The sequence below is a fragment of the Pongo abelii genome, chromosome 5 (assembly GCF_028885655.2).
Source record: "Pongo abelii isolate AG06213 chromosome 5, NHGRI_mPonAbe1-v2.0_pri, whole genome shotgun sequence".
Lineage (NCBI taxonomy): Eukaryota > Metazoa > Chordata > Mammalia > Primates > Hominidae > Pongo > Pongo abelii.
The window spans coordinates 2536812-2554811 of NC_071990.2; the positions used below are offsets into that span (position 1 = coordinate 2536812).

The window sequence follows — 18000 nt, forward strand, 5'->3', positions numbered from 1 at the left end:
GAAATACTTCTCCCAAGCCTTTCATTTTGACAGTGAGTCAACTGAGGCCCAGCAGGAGTCCATGGCTGGTATGGCTGCATGATAAATGGTAGGAAGAGAAAGGTTTGTGTAGCTTCATGACCAAAGCAGTCCCAGATCTCAGTAGATTGGGTCAAGAGGATCAAACCTCATTCTGTCTATGACTGCAAAAGCATCACAGATGTTAGTAAGGGAATAAATTCGAACAGCCCTGGTGGTATGCCCTGCTTCCTTATCATCCCTACTGCACCCAGAGCACAGGACGAACTTGCGTTACCTCTTCTCCTTAATCAGAAGCTTGGAGATGAACTCCTTGGCCTCCTCCGAGATGTCCTGAAATTCTTCATCCTCTAAGTCCCACCTGCAGGCCAGGATGTTGTTCAGCGTCTCAGCATCATTGTCACCCAGAAAAGGGGACAAACCGCTAAGTCTGGAGGACACAGGGTCCAGAATGAGTATTTTTTAAACAGCCTCAACCCCTTTCCATACAGATTGCTTTTCTAGTTCTGCCATTTAAAGGTGAGAGAAGGAAAATAACCTAATCCCGAAGCATAATTTTATAATATATTATTGCAATCAAGAAAATGCTTGCCACCCCCACCCAACTCCTAATTGAACAACTGCAGCAATAACAGAGTATGAATATGAATATCAGCTTCCTTTTTAAAGCACTTTACAGCTCACAAAGTGCTACTACATGCTCAGATGGCAAACGCCAGGCATGTCACCTCTGAGGGGTGAGGCTAGCCTGAGTCATTTAGGAGATCAGTTTTTTTTTTTTTTTGAGACGGAGTCTCGCTCTGTCTCCAGGCTGGAGTGCAACGGCATGATCTCGTCTCACTGCAACCTCCACCTCCTGGAAGCGATTCTCCTGCAGCCTCCTGAGTAGCTGGGATTACAGGTGCATGCCACCATGCGCGGCTGATTTTTGTACTTTTAGTAGACATGGGGTTTCACCATGTTGGCCAGGATGGTCTCAATCTCTTGACCTCATGATCCGCCCACCTCAGCCTCCCAAAGTGCTGGGATTACAGGCTTGAGCCACCGCGCTAGGCCATGTGAGCTTTTTAAATTAATTTTTGGCTTTCAGGTTGTGTCCTAGGAGTTAAAGTGATTAATGAAGAGGACACACATTTACTTTTCCAAATGATGTACAGGGAAAGAATGCACTCCTTTCACCCACAGGAGTCAACAAAACCTAGAAGGCAACTGCGGATGGGACAGTGTTATTTATTTTTTAAATACCACAATTGGGGCTTTTATTTAAAATGGCAAAACCTCAGAAAATATGCATGGAGTTGGAGAAGGGTCAGAGACAGAGGAGAGCTGCTCACAGCATGTAGGCGATGACCCCCACACTCCACATGTCAGTGGGAAAGGAAACAAAATCGTAATTCACAACTTCAGGGGCGAGAAATTCTGGGGTTCCAAAGTTCACCTTCAGCTTCTCTCTGGGTTTGTATCTGCAATTTAAGAGACAAAGTGCAAGGATGGCAGTGTCAATCAAAAATCATGAACACTGAAATGATGCAGTCTATGAGACAAAATAACTTCAGCCATACAGCAAACTTCAAATAAATAAACATTAAAGGAAATCAGACAATTAAGCAAGAGGGTCAAAAACTTGTAAAGAGGGCCCAGAAAATTTAAAAGTCAAAATTCATACTAGGAAACCTTAATAAGCTGAACCAGTTGCGGGAGAAGCTGCTGCGAAAAATTAGAACATGTGAATTACAGAAGATGACGAGAGGAAAACTGATATAGTCATTGACATGGAGATGACTTGAATAAGCCTGTATTAATGAATAAACACAGTACTGCAATAATTTACAACATCCATTTTATACGTGTCGTTAATGTGCTGAATTGTTAATGTGCCCACGTAAACTCTTTGTTCCCTGAAGAATCTTATATGTGCCAGAACCCTTTGCAAACTTGTTTACGTTGTTAATATTTTTAAAGTAAATCTTCTCTGTACAGATGGAACAAATATGAAAGAGGGGACAAACTCTTGAAAATGCTAAATTAATGGCTTCTAATTTAATAAACTTCACTGTATTAGGTTTTAATTTTTTATACTTTTTACTGCATGCATTATAGAAACTTCTAAACACTCAAGTCTCAAATTTAGCAAGTTAAGGCCAAACATAATTTTTGTTAAATTAATTATAAATGAGATCATGAAACCAAAGGGCAGATCAGATGTATGTTTGCAAAGGACGGGCACCCATCATGTACCCTAGCTCCATTCGTACACCTATGTCCAAATAGACATACCTTCTGGCCAATCCAAAATCAATAATTTTTATTTGCTTAGCATCCCGATTCACACACAGGATATTCTCAGGCTGCCAGGAGAAAGAGACACATTAGCAATGAAAACAACCATCATTCACTCAAATTGTCCTTGAACCACAACTAAAAATACAACGATGCTCAGAAAAAACATATCAGGCCTTTCACTTCGGGGCGGGCTTGTCCGTGTGGGTACTTTCTCCTTTAATTATGTGGTGGATGAGGTTGCGGGTATCCTGCCAACCCTGCATTATCCAGCCTGTCCTCTGCACGGCTTCACAGTTCACCATAATGCCTGAGTTCAGGCAGAGGCCTCGAGGGGAGCAAGAAGAGGAGATTGCTTCAGTCCTTCCCAAATGCGCTGTGGAGGCCCGCTCAGACCTGACATCTGCCCCTCTAAATTATTCAGTATGAATTTCCCCTTCTTGGAGAAATATTTTTCCCAAGATTTGTGAGTTCCAAGAGAATTGACTTGCTCCATTCAAACAGCCACACTGAACATACACTGTCATGTGAATGTTCCGGCCTCCAGAGCTTCCCTTTGCTCAATGCCTATGGGAAAGTCGCACGGCAGAGGAGGGCTTTTCTCTCCAGTTGTTCTTCAGTCTCAGCAGTTCTGAAGTTTTGCTGAGTTTGGTCTCAATGCCTAAAACTCCTGACTACGTGTTCCTTTGGAGCTAGGCCCTGGTAAGACCTTAGCCTGCTGACCTGACAGTCTTGGGGTGCAGGGGGAGAAAATAGGTTGTAGTGCAGCTGGTCAGTGTTCACAGAATGTCTTACAAGTGCACCTAATGTTTATTGGGGTAGAAAAACAGAGGTCTTGGGAAAGTAAGGGATTTGATTTAAAGTCAAGGTCATTTATAAAAGAGAAAAAAAGTTTTCAAAGAGTTAAGAACCCTCAGTCCCAATTCTTTACGAGCTGGAGAGCACCAGCCCAGAAGCCGAATGCCCAGGATCCCATTCCTCAGCCTTTAGTGGGATCAGGCTCCCCCTCCCCAACCTGTCTGGGTGGAGAAGAGGTTCCTATGAGATCAGAAATTCAGAAACACATTATGAAATGACATAATGTCTCCTTATCAATACTCAATAGTAGATTTGGTTGGGTAGAATATCTTTGGAAGCCCTTTTCTAAACTATCTCTAAAACAGATGTTTGTGAGTAAAAGTCATTATAGAGAAGGGGGTGCCATGTGAAACATTTGGTTTCATGCTTAAATAACTAATGGATCATGTATAAAGCTGTCCAATTGTGAAGGAGTACTGTGGCATCAAAAAGTTTGCAGGATATAGAGAAACCGTTTTGAGGCCATTTCAAAAAGTTAGCCTTTTTATGATGATAAAATTAAAGAATGTTCATTGGATAAAATTTGCAAAACAGAAAAATATAAAACAGATTGTTTGTAAGCCACCTATAATCTCCCCCCACATAGTGACTATCACTCTTAATATTTTTTGGCCCTTTTCCTTCCAAGGAGCTTTCAGAAAAGCAGTTCCTTAAGGACCCATCCAGCTGTCACCTTTATGATGATCTTTGCATCCAAGCCATAACTAAAATTGCCCACTGCACGTCCTCAATCAATGTTATGAAGCCTCATATGGAGTCATTCGACTTACAATAGGTTTGCTCCTAGTTCCAGTTGCCAATCAAATCCCTGTAGGGATATCTGCAGAATATCTACATTCAATGAAAATGCTCCATGAAAGCATGCATTATCAAACTCAGCTCATAGCGAGGGTTTTGCTAATGATTTTTAACCTCTGACTTTGTCATTTTATAAACCACTTCCTCCTGCTCTCCTCCTGCTCAAAAGTGAATGGAAAAGGCAAGGCACATAAATCAAGACAGTGAGGGAAGCCAAGTTATAGGAAGAGAGGCCCATGGAAACCTGTTTCAGGAGGCTAAATTTATTTAGCTCTGCAATCCCTAGTGAATGCAATAGATGGGATGTTATATAGAATGTATATTTTATCTTACTGTCACGCTGTGCAAACAGGAAAATGAGAAAATGACCAAGCCACACAAGATGTACTTTATGGTACTTAGTCCCAATATGGGACTTGATCAGGGTTGCTGGGCCTAGGTCTTTTATTGGTTGTAACTAAGACTACGTAGAGTCCGATTCTAGGAACTTCATAATGAGACATAATGAGAGAGGTAAAGAGGGAAAGAGCAATCAACAGGAGGAGAAAGAAAGGCGGCTTGGCTTCTGCGTGCTTTCCACCATTGGCAGTGGGGTGCCCGCCCCACCCTCTCTGCTCCTTAGCACTTTGGCCCCGTCCTTCCGACTGCCCTCTGCTCCATTCTCCATAGGATTCTATTCCATGGGGCAGCAAACCCACAGAAAAACAAGTCCCAAAGTCCGGAGCTTCCTGAGTGACTCGAGGAGCTGCCAGCGATTCTTGGAGACCTGGAAAGGTTGACTACTACTTAGGGAATTCTGAGTTAGCTAAAATCCTCTCACCTACTTGTCCTGATGAGAGGGATACCACATGGATACCACCGTGGCGGTGGTGGTGGTGACTGTTTTAATTCTAAACTTTTAGGGAAACCATTGCCATATAGATTTCCTTAATGCAGGCAAGTTACAAGAATCTGAATATTAGCCCCTGAAGATGGAATGTGCAAATATCAGGGAGTGACAGAAGCTGAGAATAAGGAGATGAGGGTAACAATTCAGATGTTTATTCATTTCTGAAATGACTGTACCAATTTCCCCAGCTGGCATATAATAGCAGACAGGGCCCACTGAGCAAGGGCTGGGAAGGGCTTACGTCTCACAGGATACAAAACACCCTTACCTTCAGGTCCAAGTGGAGAATGTACATCTGATGCATGTGCCTTATCCCCTCACATATCTGCTTCATGAACAGGATGGTATCAAGCTCCGTCAAATTGTAGTTCTCATCAATGATGCGGTCAAACAGCTCTCCACCATCCACACTGCAGAGGGAAGAGGAGCGAAGCCCTCGGTCCCGATTTCCTAACCACCATGTACCTTTCTTGTAGTGACCTGGCGTGCAAGTTCTGCTACCTCTTTTGAAAGGTGTATGTGCAGTTATTTCTCTGCCTTCTTTGCTATCTTACTTAGATGATTCTTATCTTGAAGGCCTGTATTTTATATACCTTTAATCTCATAAATGGAAATCCTCAAGCCAACCCCCCACCTTTTGTGTGTGTGTGTGTGTGTGTGTGTGTGTGTGTGTGTGTGTGTGTGTGTTTTGAGACGGAGTCTCGCTCTGTCGCTCAGGCTGGAGTGCAGTGGCGGGATCTTGGCTCACTGCAAGCTCCACCTCCCAGATTCAAGCGATTCTCATGCCTCGGTCTCCCAAGTAGCTGAGATTAGAGGCACGCGCCAACATGCCCGGCTAATTTTTGTATTTTTAGTAGAGATTGGGTTTCACCATGTTGGCCAGGCTTGTTTCGAACTCCTGACCTCAAGTGATCCACCAGCCTCGGCCTCCCAAAGTGCTGGGATTACAGGTGTGAGCCACTGCACCGGCCCTCAAAGCCCCTTTATCCAGTGTCTTCAGCTCTGGGGTGAGCCCACATGTATCATGTTCTAAAGATGTTGAAGAGAAAGAGGACCCTAAGAACTCCGGGAGGGGAACTCCAAGCCCTGACTGAAGGTAGTCTGGGTCTTAGCCCTCTAAGTCTCCAGACTGAATTCAGGGATAAAGTGCTTCTATGTGGCTGGTGCTAGACACAGTAATTTCCCTTATTCTCGGGGACACCTTCCAAGACCTTCCATGGATGCCTGAAACTGTGGATAGTACTGAACCCTGTATATACTATGTTATTTCCTATAGATACATAACTCCGATACAGTTTAATTCATAAATTAAGCACAGTAAGGGATTAACAACAATAACTAAGGGTAAAATAGAACAATTATAACAACATGCCAGCTGCACTACTCTTGTGTTTTGGGGTCATTATGAAGTAAAATGAGAGTTCCGTGAACACAAGCACTGCGATGCCTCCACAGTCGATCTGATGACCCAGTCGGCTACTAAGTGACTAACCGCAGAGAGTGGTGGAGACGCTGGACAAAGGGATGATTCACGTCCTGGGTGGGACCGAGCAGGACGGTGGGAGATTTCATCAGGCTACTCAGAACAGTGTGCAATTTAAAACCTGTTGATTGTTTACTTCTGGAATTTTCCACTTAATATTTTGGGGCCTTGGGTAACTGAGACCATGGAAAGTAAAAGTGTGGATAAGGGAGGACCACGATACTATACTTTTTATTCAAAATGCCTTATTGCGGAATGAAAAACAAAATGGAATCACAATATCGATTCAGTGTTGGAATTGCAGTCGGCCCTCCCTATTCGTGGGTTCTGTTTCCACAGGTTCAAACAATCGTAAACCAAAATGTTTGACCAAAAAACAATAAAAATGGACAATACAACAACAAAAATAATACAAATTTTTAAAAAATACAGTATAACAACTGTATATGTGGCATTTACAGTTTATCAAGTATTGTAAGTAGTCTAGAGATTATTTAAAGTACTCGGGGGGATGGGCATAGGTTATATGCAAAAGACTATGACATTTTATATCAGGAAATTGAGTGTCCTCCAGTTTTGGTATTTGCGGGGATCCTGGGACCAATCCCTCTCAGATACCAAGTAATGACCGTACTCGGTTTCTAACTAACCAGTCCCTATGTTTTTATAAAGGTGAGTTTAAATGGAAGCTTCTCAGCCCTAATCATCAACAGTTTTTGACATGAACTTTGTATTAGTGAATATGGTGAAAGGAAGATGTAGCTCAAAAACCACTTTTCTCCAGGTTGCCCTGGCTAATATTTAAGCTTGATTTTTGACAAACAGCGTAGATACAGAGCTAGATCTACTTGGTCCCACTACTTCTTAGCAATAAAGTCCCATATGGAGATGTGTAACCCCAAGTGTTTCCCTTCTGGAACTGATGTGATTGTGTGATCGCGTGAATCAGAGTCTGCGGGGGCGAGCTTGGTTCTGGTCCCACTACAGCAGGATGGAGCTACTGAGGTACAGTATGGTGGTGAGTGCCGTTGGGGCGGTCAGGCAGGGGGCGGAGGAGATACGTACTACTCCATGACCAGGACAATGTCGTTCTTAGACTCGAAGGCATCGTACAGCTGGATGAGGTTCGCGTGGTCCAGCTGGTTCATGACACTGATCTCGTTCTTCACCTCCTCCTGAGAAGCGGGAAACAGTGCATTAGTGTGGTTAAGACGGGGCAGGGAGGGAGGGGACCACCTCCCACAGGCTGTACCTTGTCCTTCATGCCTCTGGTCTTGATGATTTTGGCTGCCAGCTTCAGACCTGTGGCCGTCTCCTCACACTTGTGAACCTGGCCGAAACGCCCTCTGCCAAAAAAGAGGAAGCGGCGTAGCATGAGGCCCTGTGGTCAGCTGCCAAGTGGACAGTGCACAGTGGCCCCAGTATTTCTCCTGCTGAGTCTGGATGAGCAGCCCTACGAGGAGTTCTTTCGTAAACTTCTAGAGCAGTATTTGTCAAGGTGTGGTCTGTGGGTCACTTGCATCAGAATCACCTGGGAGCTGTTAAGAACTCGGGTTTTGGCCAGGTGCAGTGGCTCACACCTGTAATCCCAGCACTTTGGGAGGCCAAGGCGGGAGGATCACGAGGTCAGGAGTTCAAGACCAGTCTGGCCAACATAGTGAAACCCCATCTCTGCTAAAAATACAAATACAAAAAATTAGCCAGATGTGGTGGCATGTGCCTGTAATCCCAGCTACTTGGGAGGCTGAGGCAGGAGAATGGCATGAACCCAGGGGGCGGAGGTTGCAGTGAGCCGAGATTGCACTATTGCACTCCAGCCTGGGCGACAGTGCAAGACTCCACCTCGAAAAAAAAGAAAAAGAAAAAAAAAAAGAATCCAGGATTCTGGGCCCCACCCCAGACCTCCTGAGGCAAGAATCCGGGGGTAGGCCCCAGAATCTACATTTCAGCACATTTCTTGGGTGATTCATATGCACCCTAACATTTGAGAACCACCTTTGCAGACAATGCAGGATCTTTCTGAATACATATGAATGTTATGAGCTGGGCTTTGTCAGCATACGAACAAGAGAGCCCACCTTCAGATATATAAAATTATTTTTGGAAACTGCATATGTAACAGTACTGCATATACATCCATATAGTCAAGACTGCATATTGCCAAGTCACCTATGAGCTTGAATATAAACATAAGACAGCTTCTTACCTACGTAATCACATACAGATGTGCACATTTGTGAGCAGTTTTAAATCTAATTTGCTTAGTTTGATTTCTTATTTAGTAAAATAAGCTAGAACATGTGTCCCTGCTCTGCAGTGGTGGATGTCACAGTAGAGAGTGAGGAACAGCTTCCCTAGCAACACAGTGAACCCGAGGCAAGCCCTATGACAAGGCAGAGGACTTCGACGGACTTCAACAATGAAAGTCATGGCAACGCTGGGCAGATGCAGGGGCACTGGCGGCTGCTGCATCCCACTGTGGGGCTGCACACCCAGCACAGAGGCAGATGAATCTTGGAGAATGACACAGGATTACCGTAAACATAGCCACAGCGTGACTTCAATTCCAACCTCTGTTCCAGATGGAGTCTCTATGGGAACACATGGACGCAGCCCCAGCCACCTCTTAAGTGGTTGTTATGGAAATGGTTTTTTTTTCCCTTCACTAGCAATGGCCCCAGAACCTCCTGACCCAGCAGTGATGCCCATCACTGTCTGACTTCCCGGCTCCCTCAACCCTCTGGCTGTTTCCCCTGATTTACTCTGCAAGGGCCCTGAAGGTTGAGGCCAACTCCCAGGATTCATGCTGGTTCAACACCGTGATAACCTCATGCTCACTGAACATGGCAAGCAGGGATGATGGATACCCTCAAGGCCACAGGGCAGGAGACGAACTCCCAGGAAAATTCAGGGGCCTGCCCCTGTGGGCAGGTTTTTTGGGATCCAGTGATCCTTGGCATGTTGCAATATTTCTGCCAAAAGTAAAAGATAAGTTGCTACATCTTGAACCTCCTACCACTTAAAAGGAGGTGCAGCACTTGGTGATGTCTGCATTTTGAAGGCATCCACGCACATTTGATCATGCTCCTCTAACTTACTTGCTGAGTGAATTACGGCTGCCAATTTTGGTGAAGCCCATCACGAGAGCCGACGGGCAGCTGGTCTAGACTGCAGTACCAAAGAGAAGATCCCATGGTGCCCCAACAGACAGAAAGGAAGTTTCAAAAGAGCAATTGACAAACCTTGACCAGAAAAACAGCACAAACCCTGGGAATTCTTTCAAAGCTTCTTCTGCAAATAACTATTCTCGGTTAGAGAAATAGTTGCTGGCTTGCCACTGATGTCCCTGAAGGCCCAAATACCTCAGGCTTCCATGGAGCCAGTTCATGCTGTGGAATTCCTGTTTCTCCCTCAGCCCATCCCCGCAGTCTCATGGGGCATTCTATGAGATCAGCCACATCAGGAAGGGAAAGTCCAGGTGGTTCCATTCAGCACAGGGCAAAGAAATACGGAGTGGGAAGAGGAGGAAGGGACTTCACAAATATCAATGACTCCCTGAAGACCACTTGCAGACGCCTGAACTGCAGTAGCGATGCCTGCTTTCCTTGTGTTGGTGAGTACATTTTGTATGTATACGTGCAGATGTTCTGCTTTTCTCTTCCTATTTTACACAGACATGCCGATGGCAGCAAACGTTATAATTTAGACTTTGAGTTACAAGACATCATAGGGGGGTTGTGAAAGAAGTAAAAGAAGAAAGAACACCCTCTCCCCACCCCCAGCATGAAGCTGGTCCCTGATGGACATTAATTTTCCTTCTGGTTTTTTTCTTTTCTTTTCTTTTTTTTTTGAGACAGAGTCTCACTCTGTCACCAGGCTGGAGTGTAGGGGCCCGATCTCGGCTCACTGCAACCTCCAACTCCCTGGTTCAAGCGATTCTCCTGCCTCAGCCTCCCGAGTAGCTGGGATTATAGGCATGCGCCACCACGCCCAGCTAATTTTTGTATTTTTAATAGAGACAGGGTTTCACCATGTTGGCCAGGATGGTCTTGAACTCCTGACCTCAAGTGATCTGCCCGCCTTGGTTTCCCAAAGTGTTGGGATTACAGGCATAAGCCACCGCGCAAGGCCTTTAATCTTCCTTCTTTAGGGAGAATGTACATTTAAATGTCCCTAAAATAAGTTATTTGCTTAGCAAAGTAATCAGTTGAAATGGATAATAGTAATTAATATAGTAACAACATAAATGAAAAACCAGGAGCAATGACAGAAAGACCTAACACAGGCCATAAGAACTACATGCTGTTGACTCATTTCTATGTTCTGTCTCCTGCAGGCCGCACTATGGCTTTGGACAGCTGGTCAACCTTCTGATGACTCACAATGGGTTTTTCTTTCTTTTAGACATTACAACATGGGAAGTAAAGCAGATAATAAACGTGGAGTTTAGTCACCACATTAACCTTTCTGGCATCAGTGACAATTTTCAGAAATGGTTACAGTTTCTTAAAATGTTTGTTTCTAACGTTTCTAGTTCTCAGGTCAAGACAGGCAGACATTTACGAAGCCATTTGCACGCTCTCTTCTTTTGTTGAGAGAATTAACATTCAGCCTTACTCACCCTCCTAGGATTTCTGTCTTGCTCACAGTATAGAAGCTGTTGACCGCTCCTTGCTTGGCTGTCACAATACGATGATCAAATGGGGCCGGAGGAGCTGGGATGTCAACTAGAAGGTGAGAGAAACAGAAGGGCCATCTGTCAAGCAGTCTGACCTCGTTAAGGCGGCAAGCCTGGGCCTCATAGTAAAAATGTGCTCATTTAATAATAAAATACAAGGAGCCATCTGTTTGATTCCTAATGATCCAGGGATACAGATTTCCACTTGAGATTATGAGCTGTGACTCATAAAGGTGATCCTGACACCTCCGAGAAAGAGTGTCAGGGCGGCTCAATGGTTGTCCATACCATCTTCAGGATCACTTTCAGAAATGTCAAGATAGTTGAAAATTTCCAACCCAACACAGTCCAAACAGGTAATACTCCCAAGCCTGAGACCATTCAAATTCAAACATGAGAAATTGTTTGATTCATTTTTAAAATGCATTACTGATATAATCCATTATTTTAATTAAATCAGAGACAAAAGAGAAAAATGAAACATTTCTTCATGTTATTGAAAGGCTTGATATTATATATTACTTTCCAAAATGTCTTAGACTTTATTTAAGACACATTTAAGGCACAAAGATGAATTTTTCCTGGCTGGCTGGAAATAAAACACCCAATAAAACCAGGTAAGTGTGTATTCGACAGAGATCAAATTTCTCCCACTTTCTCCCCTTCCACCTTAAGTGTTTAAACGCTGGTCCGCATCAGCACCAGGTCTAACATACAGAATTACTCAGGGATATTCTTCCCAGTATTCTTTTACCTTTCCATGACTACTGCTGTTGAAATTGGCTTGCCATGAACCTGCTCATTCTTCGCTAATTCATTTACTAAGCAGCGACTGCATGCATACAATAAGAATACAAAGGGAGGTAAGTAAATAACAGCTTTGCTTTCGAAACACTCTACATTTATTTGACATATGTTTCTTGAGCATTTACCTTGTTCCAGACACTCTGCCAAGTGTTAATATTTTTAAAAATTCAGATAATATAAATCTCTGGGAATCTGATTTGATATGGACATCACTTCTCACAGCCTAAATATGCTGAAAACTGCAGTCACCAGAGAAGCATCTTGATAACATTCACTGTTTCAGATTAATAAAAAGAGGGAGTTAAATACACAAGCGGCATCGAAATGGCATTATATCTCCTGCAGGCTGTTAGACTAAATGAAATGTAGTCTGCAATGCTTGCTGGAAAAGGTTAAAAAGCCTTAAAAGGCCCATACAAAAGCCATTTCCTACCCATTGGGGTCAGGCCATCTTGCCCTCAGGAGGTCTTCATCCCAGCAGGCTCCTGGAGTCAGCCCTGGGAGCTCCTCAGCTTGCCTGGCTGCCTGTGTCTTCTGACACGTGTGTTCGTCCCCTGTGCCCACTACATCTACTCTGTGCTTTTTGCTGTCCTCATTGACGAGGCGCTCCTCTGTCACTCCACGCTTACTGCTGCCTGGGCACTCTGTCTGGCCGGCATTCCAGAAAATGGATCCTACTGCTGAACTTCCAGGGATTCGTGGGGGTAGAAATGGCCTTTATGCTGCTGACACACCTGGAAAGTAAAGTCTAGTTGCAGCTCTCAAAGTTTCAAGAGGAAAACATTCAGATGGTGAAAATTCTTAGAACGAAGGCTTTCTTAAAACAGTGTTTTGGTGACGAGGACGTGAGCTCCGTGATAGAGGTGACCATTTCGGTGCTTGGAGAGGAAATGGAGCAGCATGCTCCCCATCGAGTCCATGGGTGTAGATAACCAGGGTCCCAGGGAATCTCACCACTGGCCAAATCGTGACCCCAAGTTATTCCACTGGCACTTAACAAAAGCTGTCATTTTATGAATACCTAACTAATTTAATCTTCATTTTTTCACTTCCTTTCCTTAGAGAAAAATTATTAAATTATAGCATGATAAAAGAAGCAATAATCTGTCTGAATCTTTTGAATCTTTTTTTTTTTTTTGAGACGGAGTCTCACCCTGTCACCCAGGCTGGAGTGCAGTGGCGCGATCTTGGCTCACTGCAAGCTCTGCCTCCCGGGTTCACGCCGTTCTCCTGCCTCAGCCTCCTGAGTAGCTGGGACTACAGGCACCCGCCACCACACCCGGCTATTTTTTTTGTATTTTTTAATAGAGACGGGGTTTCACCGTGTTAGCCAGGATGGTCTCGATCTCCTGACCTCGTGATCCACCCGCCTCAGCCTCCCAAAGTGCTGGCATTACAGGCGTGAGCCACCGCACTGGCCAATCTCTCTGAATCTTAACGGCTGTGAGACTAAACCTTTATCAGTGGAAGAATTGACCTAATTTCCCTTTCTCAGCAGCTCTCGATCTTACTGAACACATCTGGCAGTGATGAAGTTTCTTTCTTAGCAATCATTAATATTTATGCCTAAGTCTTGGAAAATTAAATTTCTCCAAGATGAGGTTTCAGATACATTATTAAAAAATGAAGTAAGAATTATGTTTTAAACCCTAAAAAAGACCACACAAGTGGTTTGATACTTTTGGTTCCAAATAGATACTGTGATATGTGATTACTCATAACTTAGAGTAGTTCATTTCAATTGGCTATAATATTACCCGAATCTATAAGTGAAACTGTGTAGTTGAGAAAGAAAGTCATTCAATAATCTACATCTTACTTCATCCTCACAATATTTGGGAAAAACAGGCAATTTGTTATTTATGATGGAGTAGGTAAGCTTTTTCAGATTTAGGTTTTTAACTTACAGATAAATCCAGTCATTACTTAATTCTTGTCCTTAGGAAGGATATATTCTGTATTGCTAAAAATGAAAATGTTTTACTTGATCTTTAAAAAACACTGATTCCTGTGGGCACTATTAATCGTCATCTTTGTCTACCAGTTGGTAGAAAACATAGAAAATAATAAAATGCCTGAAAATATCACAGGCAAGAAGAAAAAATAATGGCAATAAAATGTGGCCATGAAAAATTCATATAAGCTGGAAAACCAAGTTATAAATCATTGCTTCAAAACTCTCTTCATTTATCCTTTTAATAAGGCCTTAAACTGCAATGGCACATAGATCTACAGAAAACATTGCTGTGGATATGCAATGTTGTAACCCTACCTTTCATGAAATTCGTCACCATTAGTTTGATACACGTATTGATTTTTATTTGGACATTGGTCCAGCTCTGTCTCATGTGCAGTTGCCAGTTCTCTTTTCTTCTCAGCTTCTCGTCCACTAGTATCTTCCTTAGAATGAAACCCGTTTTTCTCTTCTTCAAACACTGGGTGTTCATTTTTATCCACAGTGGCTTGCTTTTCATTCCCAGCACTATCACTTTCCTGTGTATTCAGGCTCTCTGTGCATGAAATGTCTGTTCCATCTATATTCTCTCTTGGATCTTGGAGCAAAATCTTTTACTTTGTCTTGTCTTTTTGTGTGAAATATGGCAAAATTTCTATGAACTAGAGAGGCATTGGTCTTCTCAGCATTTTTCTTGTTGGGTTTATTAACCTTTTCTTTCTCAGAGGAGAGCTGATTCTTCTGGGTAGATCTCTCTAGAAGTCACCACAGGACACAAAATATTTTAATGGAAAATGCAGGTGATCAGTATAATTTTGGCTTTCTATAATGGCATCTTTATCCAGGTTTGTTTTTTATCAGCAGATATAAGCTTTTAAAAGCAAAGCAGAAGGAAATATGACCAACTGGGTTCCAAAAGATTTTCTTGTTTGTAACTAGTAAGACTCAAAGACAAGCAAAAAAAAAAAAAAAAGGTGGGGGGAGGGTATTTTTTTATAAACATCACTTCTTCCTACACACGGCTTTATGAATGTGCAACTTCCTCTGAATAACAACAGGACTTTTATAACAGAACTTTCTTTATCCGTAACTATCTAGTTTTCTAAAGATGTTACCTGTGAGGGCTGATGTCCTTTTGCTTTTGACGGGCATCCTTTCCGTCAGGTCGGCATTTGACCACACCTCCTTCACCTGTGGAGGCACAATTGAGTAACTGAAGTTAAATATTACATCTGGGCTTTTCTACCTCAGCACCCCTGACACTTGCGCTGGATGATTCCATGTGGTGGGGAATGTCACGAGCATTACAGGATAGCAGCATCGCTGGCCTCTATCCACCAGATGCCAGTAGCACCCTCCCTCCCAGTTGTGATGACCAAAAAGGTCTCCAGAGATCTATAAATGGGGAGCAAAATCACCCATCACCCCAGGCTGAAAACTACTATATTATACGATTCAAACATAGAAAAAAACCCCGTAAAAGTAATAGTAATGTAGAGGGCAGAACAGTCTGAATTAATGAAAGCCCATATAGACTATAGTATCTGAAATGAGCTCACTATTTTCAAAGAAATTCTGTAAAACTGTCATTATGGGAAAAAAGCCCATCTTCATGAATAGATGAAAGGATATTAATAATGTGTGCATCACCCTTGACCTCTGTTTAAGTTGTCTTGATATGGTTTACATATAAATCAAATAGAAATGAGAAGATACATGTGAATGGGCTCTGTAAACCAGAGAGTAGGAGATGAAAGTCAGCTTTATAAATGGAACCTTTACAGTGCTTAGAACAGATGGCCCTTTTCCTAAGTGGATAAACATTCTTCTCACAGTCCTGGAGTATCTGAATTAGCTGAGCAAACCGTTAGCTAATGTACCCCATATAAAAGGGAAACATTAGCCCAATCCACCCAAATTATCACAACTTCTAAAGTTTTGCATTATAAATTAATGACATTGTGTGGATGTCCAAAAAGAAGTATTTATTTCCCCTTTGAAACACGACATAATCTGCCTTCAGCTGATTTGCAAGCATGAAACACCATGTAAGTTCAGAGCACAGATATCAAGACAAATTGCAAATGTGCTTTTTTCTTTTTTTTTTGAGATGGAGTTTCGCTCTTGTTGCCCAGGCTGGAGTGCAATGGCGCAATCTCAGCTCACTGCAACCTCCACCTCCCGGGTTCAGGCGATTCTCCTGCCTCAGCCTCCTGAGTAGCTGGGACTACAGGCATGCGCCACCATGCCTGGCTAATATTTTGTATTTTCAGTAGAGACAGGGTTTTGCCACGTTTGCCAGACTGGTCTTGAACTCCTGACCTCAGGTGATCTGCCTGCCCTGGCCTCCCAAAGTGCTGGGATTACAGGTGTGAGCCAACACATCCGGCTGCTGCAAATGTGCTTTTACACAATGCAGGGGGCAGCTCCATGGATTCAGAGTATTTCCATTTTTTAGATGGTGAACTTACAACATAAACGCATGTTTAGTGAATCTGTGGAAAGCCAAGACTGGAAGTGAGAGCTTCAGAGTTTCTCTTTAAGTGAAAGTCCAGAGACGGCACTTGCCTACTTTTCCCTCTGCAGGGAAAATGGTCTGCCGCCTCTTCAAGCAAAGCCGATTGCTCCCTCCTCTGCGCTTGCACAGAACTCAGCACATAGCCCCACCCCTGGTATCCCTTATAACACTTTAAGCCTTTTTTCCTGTCAATTTCCCACTAGATTGTGGACTTCTAGTGGGCAACAAGACTGGTTCATCTTTGACTCCCTGGTGATTACTTCAGAGACCAGTATGTAGTGATGATGATGATGATGATAGTGGTAGTGGTGATGATCGTGGTGGTGGTGATGGTGGTGGTGATGGTGGTGGTGATGATGGTGGTGGTGATGGTGATGGTGGTGGTGATGGTGATGATGATGGTGGTGGTGGTGGTGGTGATGGTAGTGGTGATGATGGTGGTGATGATGGTGGTGGTGGTGGTGATGGTGGTGGTGGTGATGGTGGTGGTGGTGGTGGTGATGGTGGTGGTGGTGATGGTGGTGGTGATGGTGGTGGTGATGGTGGTGGTGATGGTGGTGGTGGTGATTGGTGGTGGTGGTGGTGGTGATGATGGTGGTGGTGGTGATGGTGATGGTGGTGGTGATGGTGGTTTTGGTGATGGTGGTGATGGTGATGGTGGTGGTGATGGTGGTGGTGGTGATGGTGGTGATGGTGGTGGTGATGATGGTGGTGGTGGTGATGGTGATGGTGGTGGTGATGGTGGTGGTGGTGATGGTGGTGATGGTGGTGGTGGTGGTGATGGTGGTGGTGATGATGGTGGTGGCCATGACGGTGGTGGTGGCAGTGGTGGTGGTGGTGGTGATGATGGTGGTTGTGGTGATGGTGGTGATTGTAGTGGTGGTGGTGGTGGTAGTGCTGCTGCTGGTGGCAGTGGTGGTGGTGGTGGTGATGGTGGTGATGGTGGTGATGGTGTTGGTTGTGGTGGTAGTCGTGGTGGTGGTGGTGGTGGTGGTGATGTGGTAGTGTTGTGGTGGTGGTGATGGTGGTGATTGTAGTGGTGGTGGCCATTGTAGTGGTGATGGTGACGGTCATGGTGATGATGGTGGTAGTGGTGACGGCTACCATGTATTGTGCACACACATTATGTACCACTCTTCTAAGCACTTTGTTTACCTGTTTGCTCCTCCTAACAGCCCTTTAAGATAGATACTATTAGCCCCATCGTACAAATGAAGTTAGGTAATTTCCCAAGGTTATAAAGTTTAGAAATGGTAGAGCTAGGATTCAGACCCAGCTGTCTACTTCAGACACTGCACCTAACTACCACACTATACTGTCTTTCTGGGGAAAAAAAAAGATAGAAAGACTATAGCCAAGTTACATGATTCATATTTATTGAGATCTACTACATAGTTGGCACCACAGGAGATAAGAAAAATGATTAAGAGAGAAGGTCATAAATCAAAAACAAATTAGCAGAGTGAAGAGATAAATATTTGTCAAAAGATTACAATTAACATGGAAGAGAAGCAAAAAAGAGAGAGAATTTAAGTCCAATTTTGAAAGCATATATCCAAATTAGTAGAATAAGACAGTTTAACAAATTGTGTTTAAGATGCTTTATAACTGTCTTTCAGTTCTTCCCTTTTGAAATGAAAACTTCTGGTATATCAATAGACATTGTGCTTCTGGGTTTATTCTGTGTGGCATGAACGCAATGATATAAGTATATGTG

General features: G+C 43.5%; 1 protein-coding gene across 2 annotated transcripts in view; it reads right to left on the reverse strand.

Moving 5' to 3' along the window:
- MYLK4 (myosin light chain kinase family member 4) overlaps positions 1–18000 on the reverse strand; it is a 96999-nt gene that overhangs the window by 11281 nt on the left and 67718 nt on the right. For both annotated transcript variants that reach the window (XM_054557127.2, XM_054557128.2), the window contains exons 4-11: positions 14881–14956; positions 10948–11053; positions 7579–7672; positions 7392–7501; positions 5112–5253; positions 2296–2366; positions 1353–1481; positions 296–448 (exon numbers count right to left, since the gene is read on the reverse strand). In XM_054557127.2, coding sequence (XP_054413102.1) covers positions 296–448; positions 1353–1481; positions 2296–2366; positions 5112–5253; positions 7392–7501; positions 7579–7672; positions 10948–11053; positions 14881–14956 — 881 coding nt within the window. The remainder of the gene's footprint in view (positions 1–295; positions 449–1352; positions 1482–2295; positions 2367–5111; positions 5254–7391; positions 7502–7578; positions 7673–10947; positions 11054–14880; positions 14957–18000) is intronic.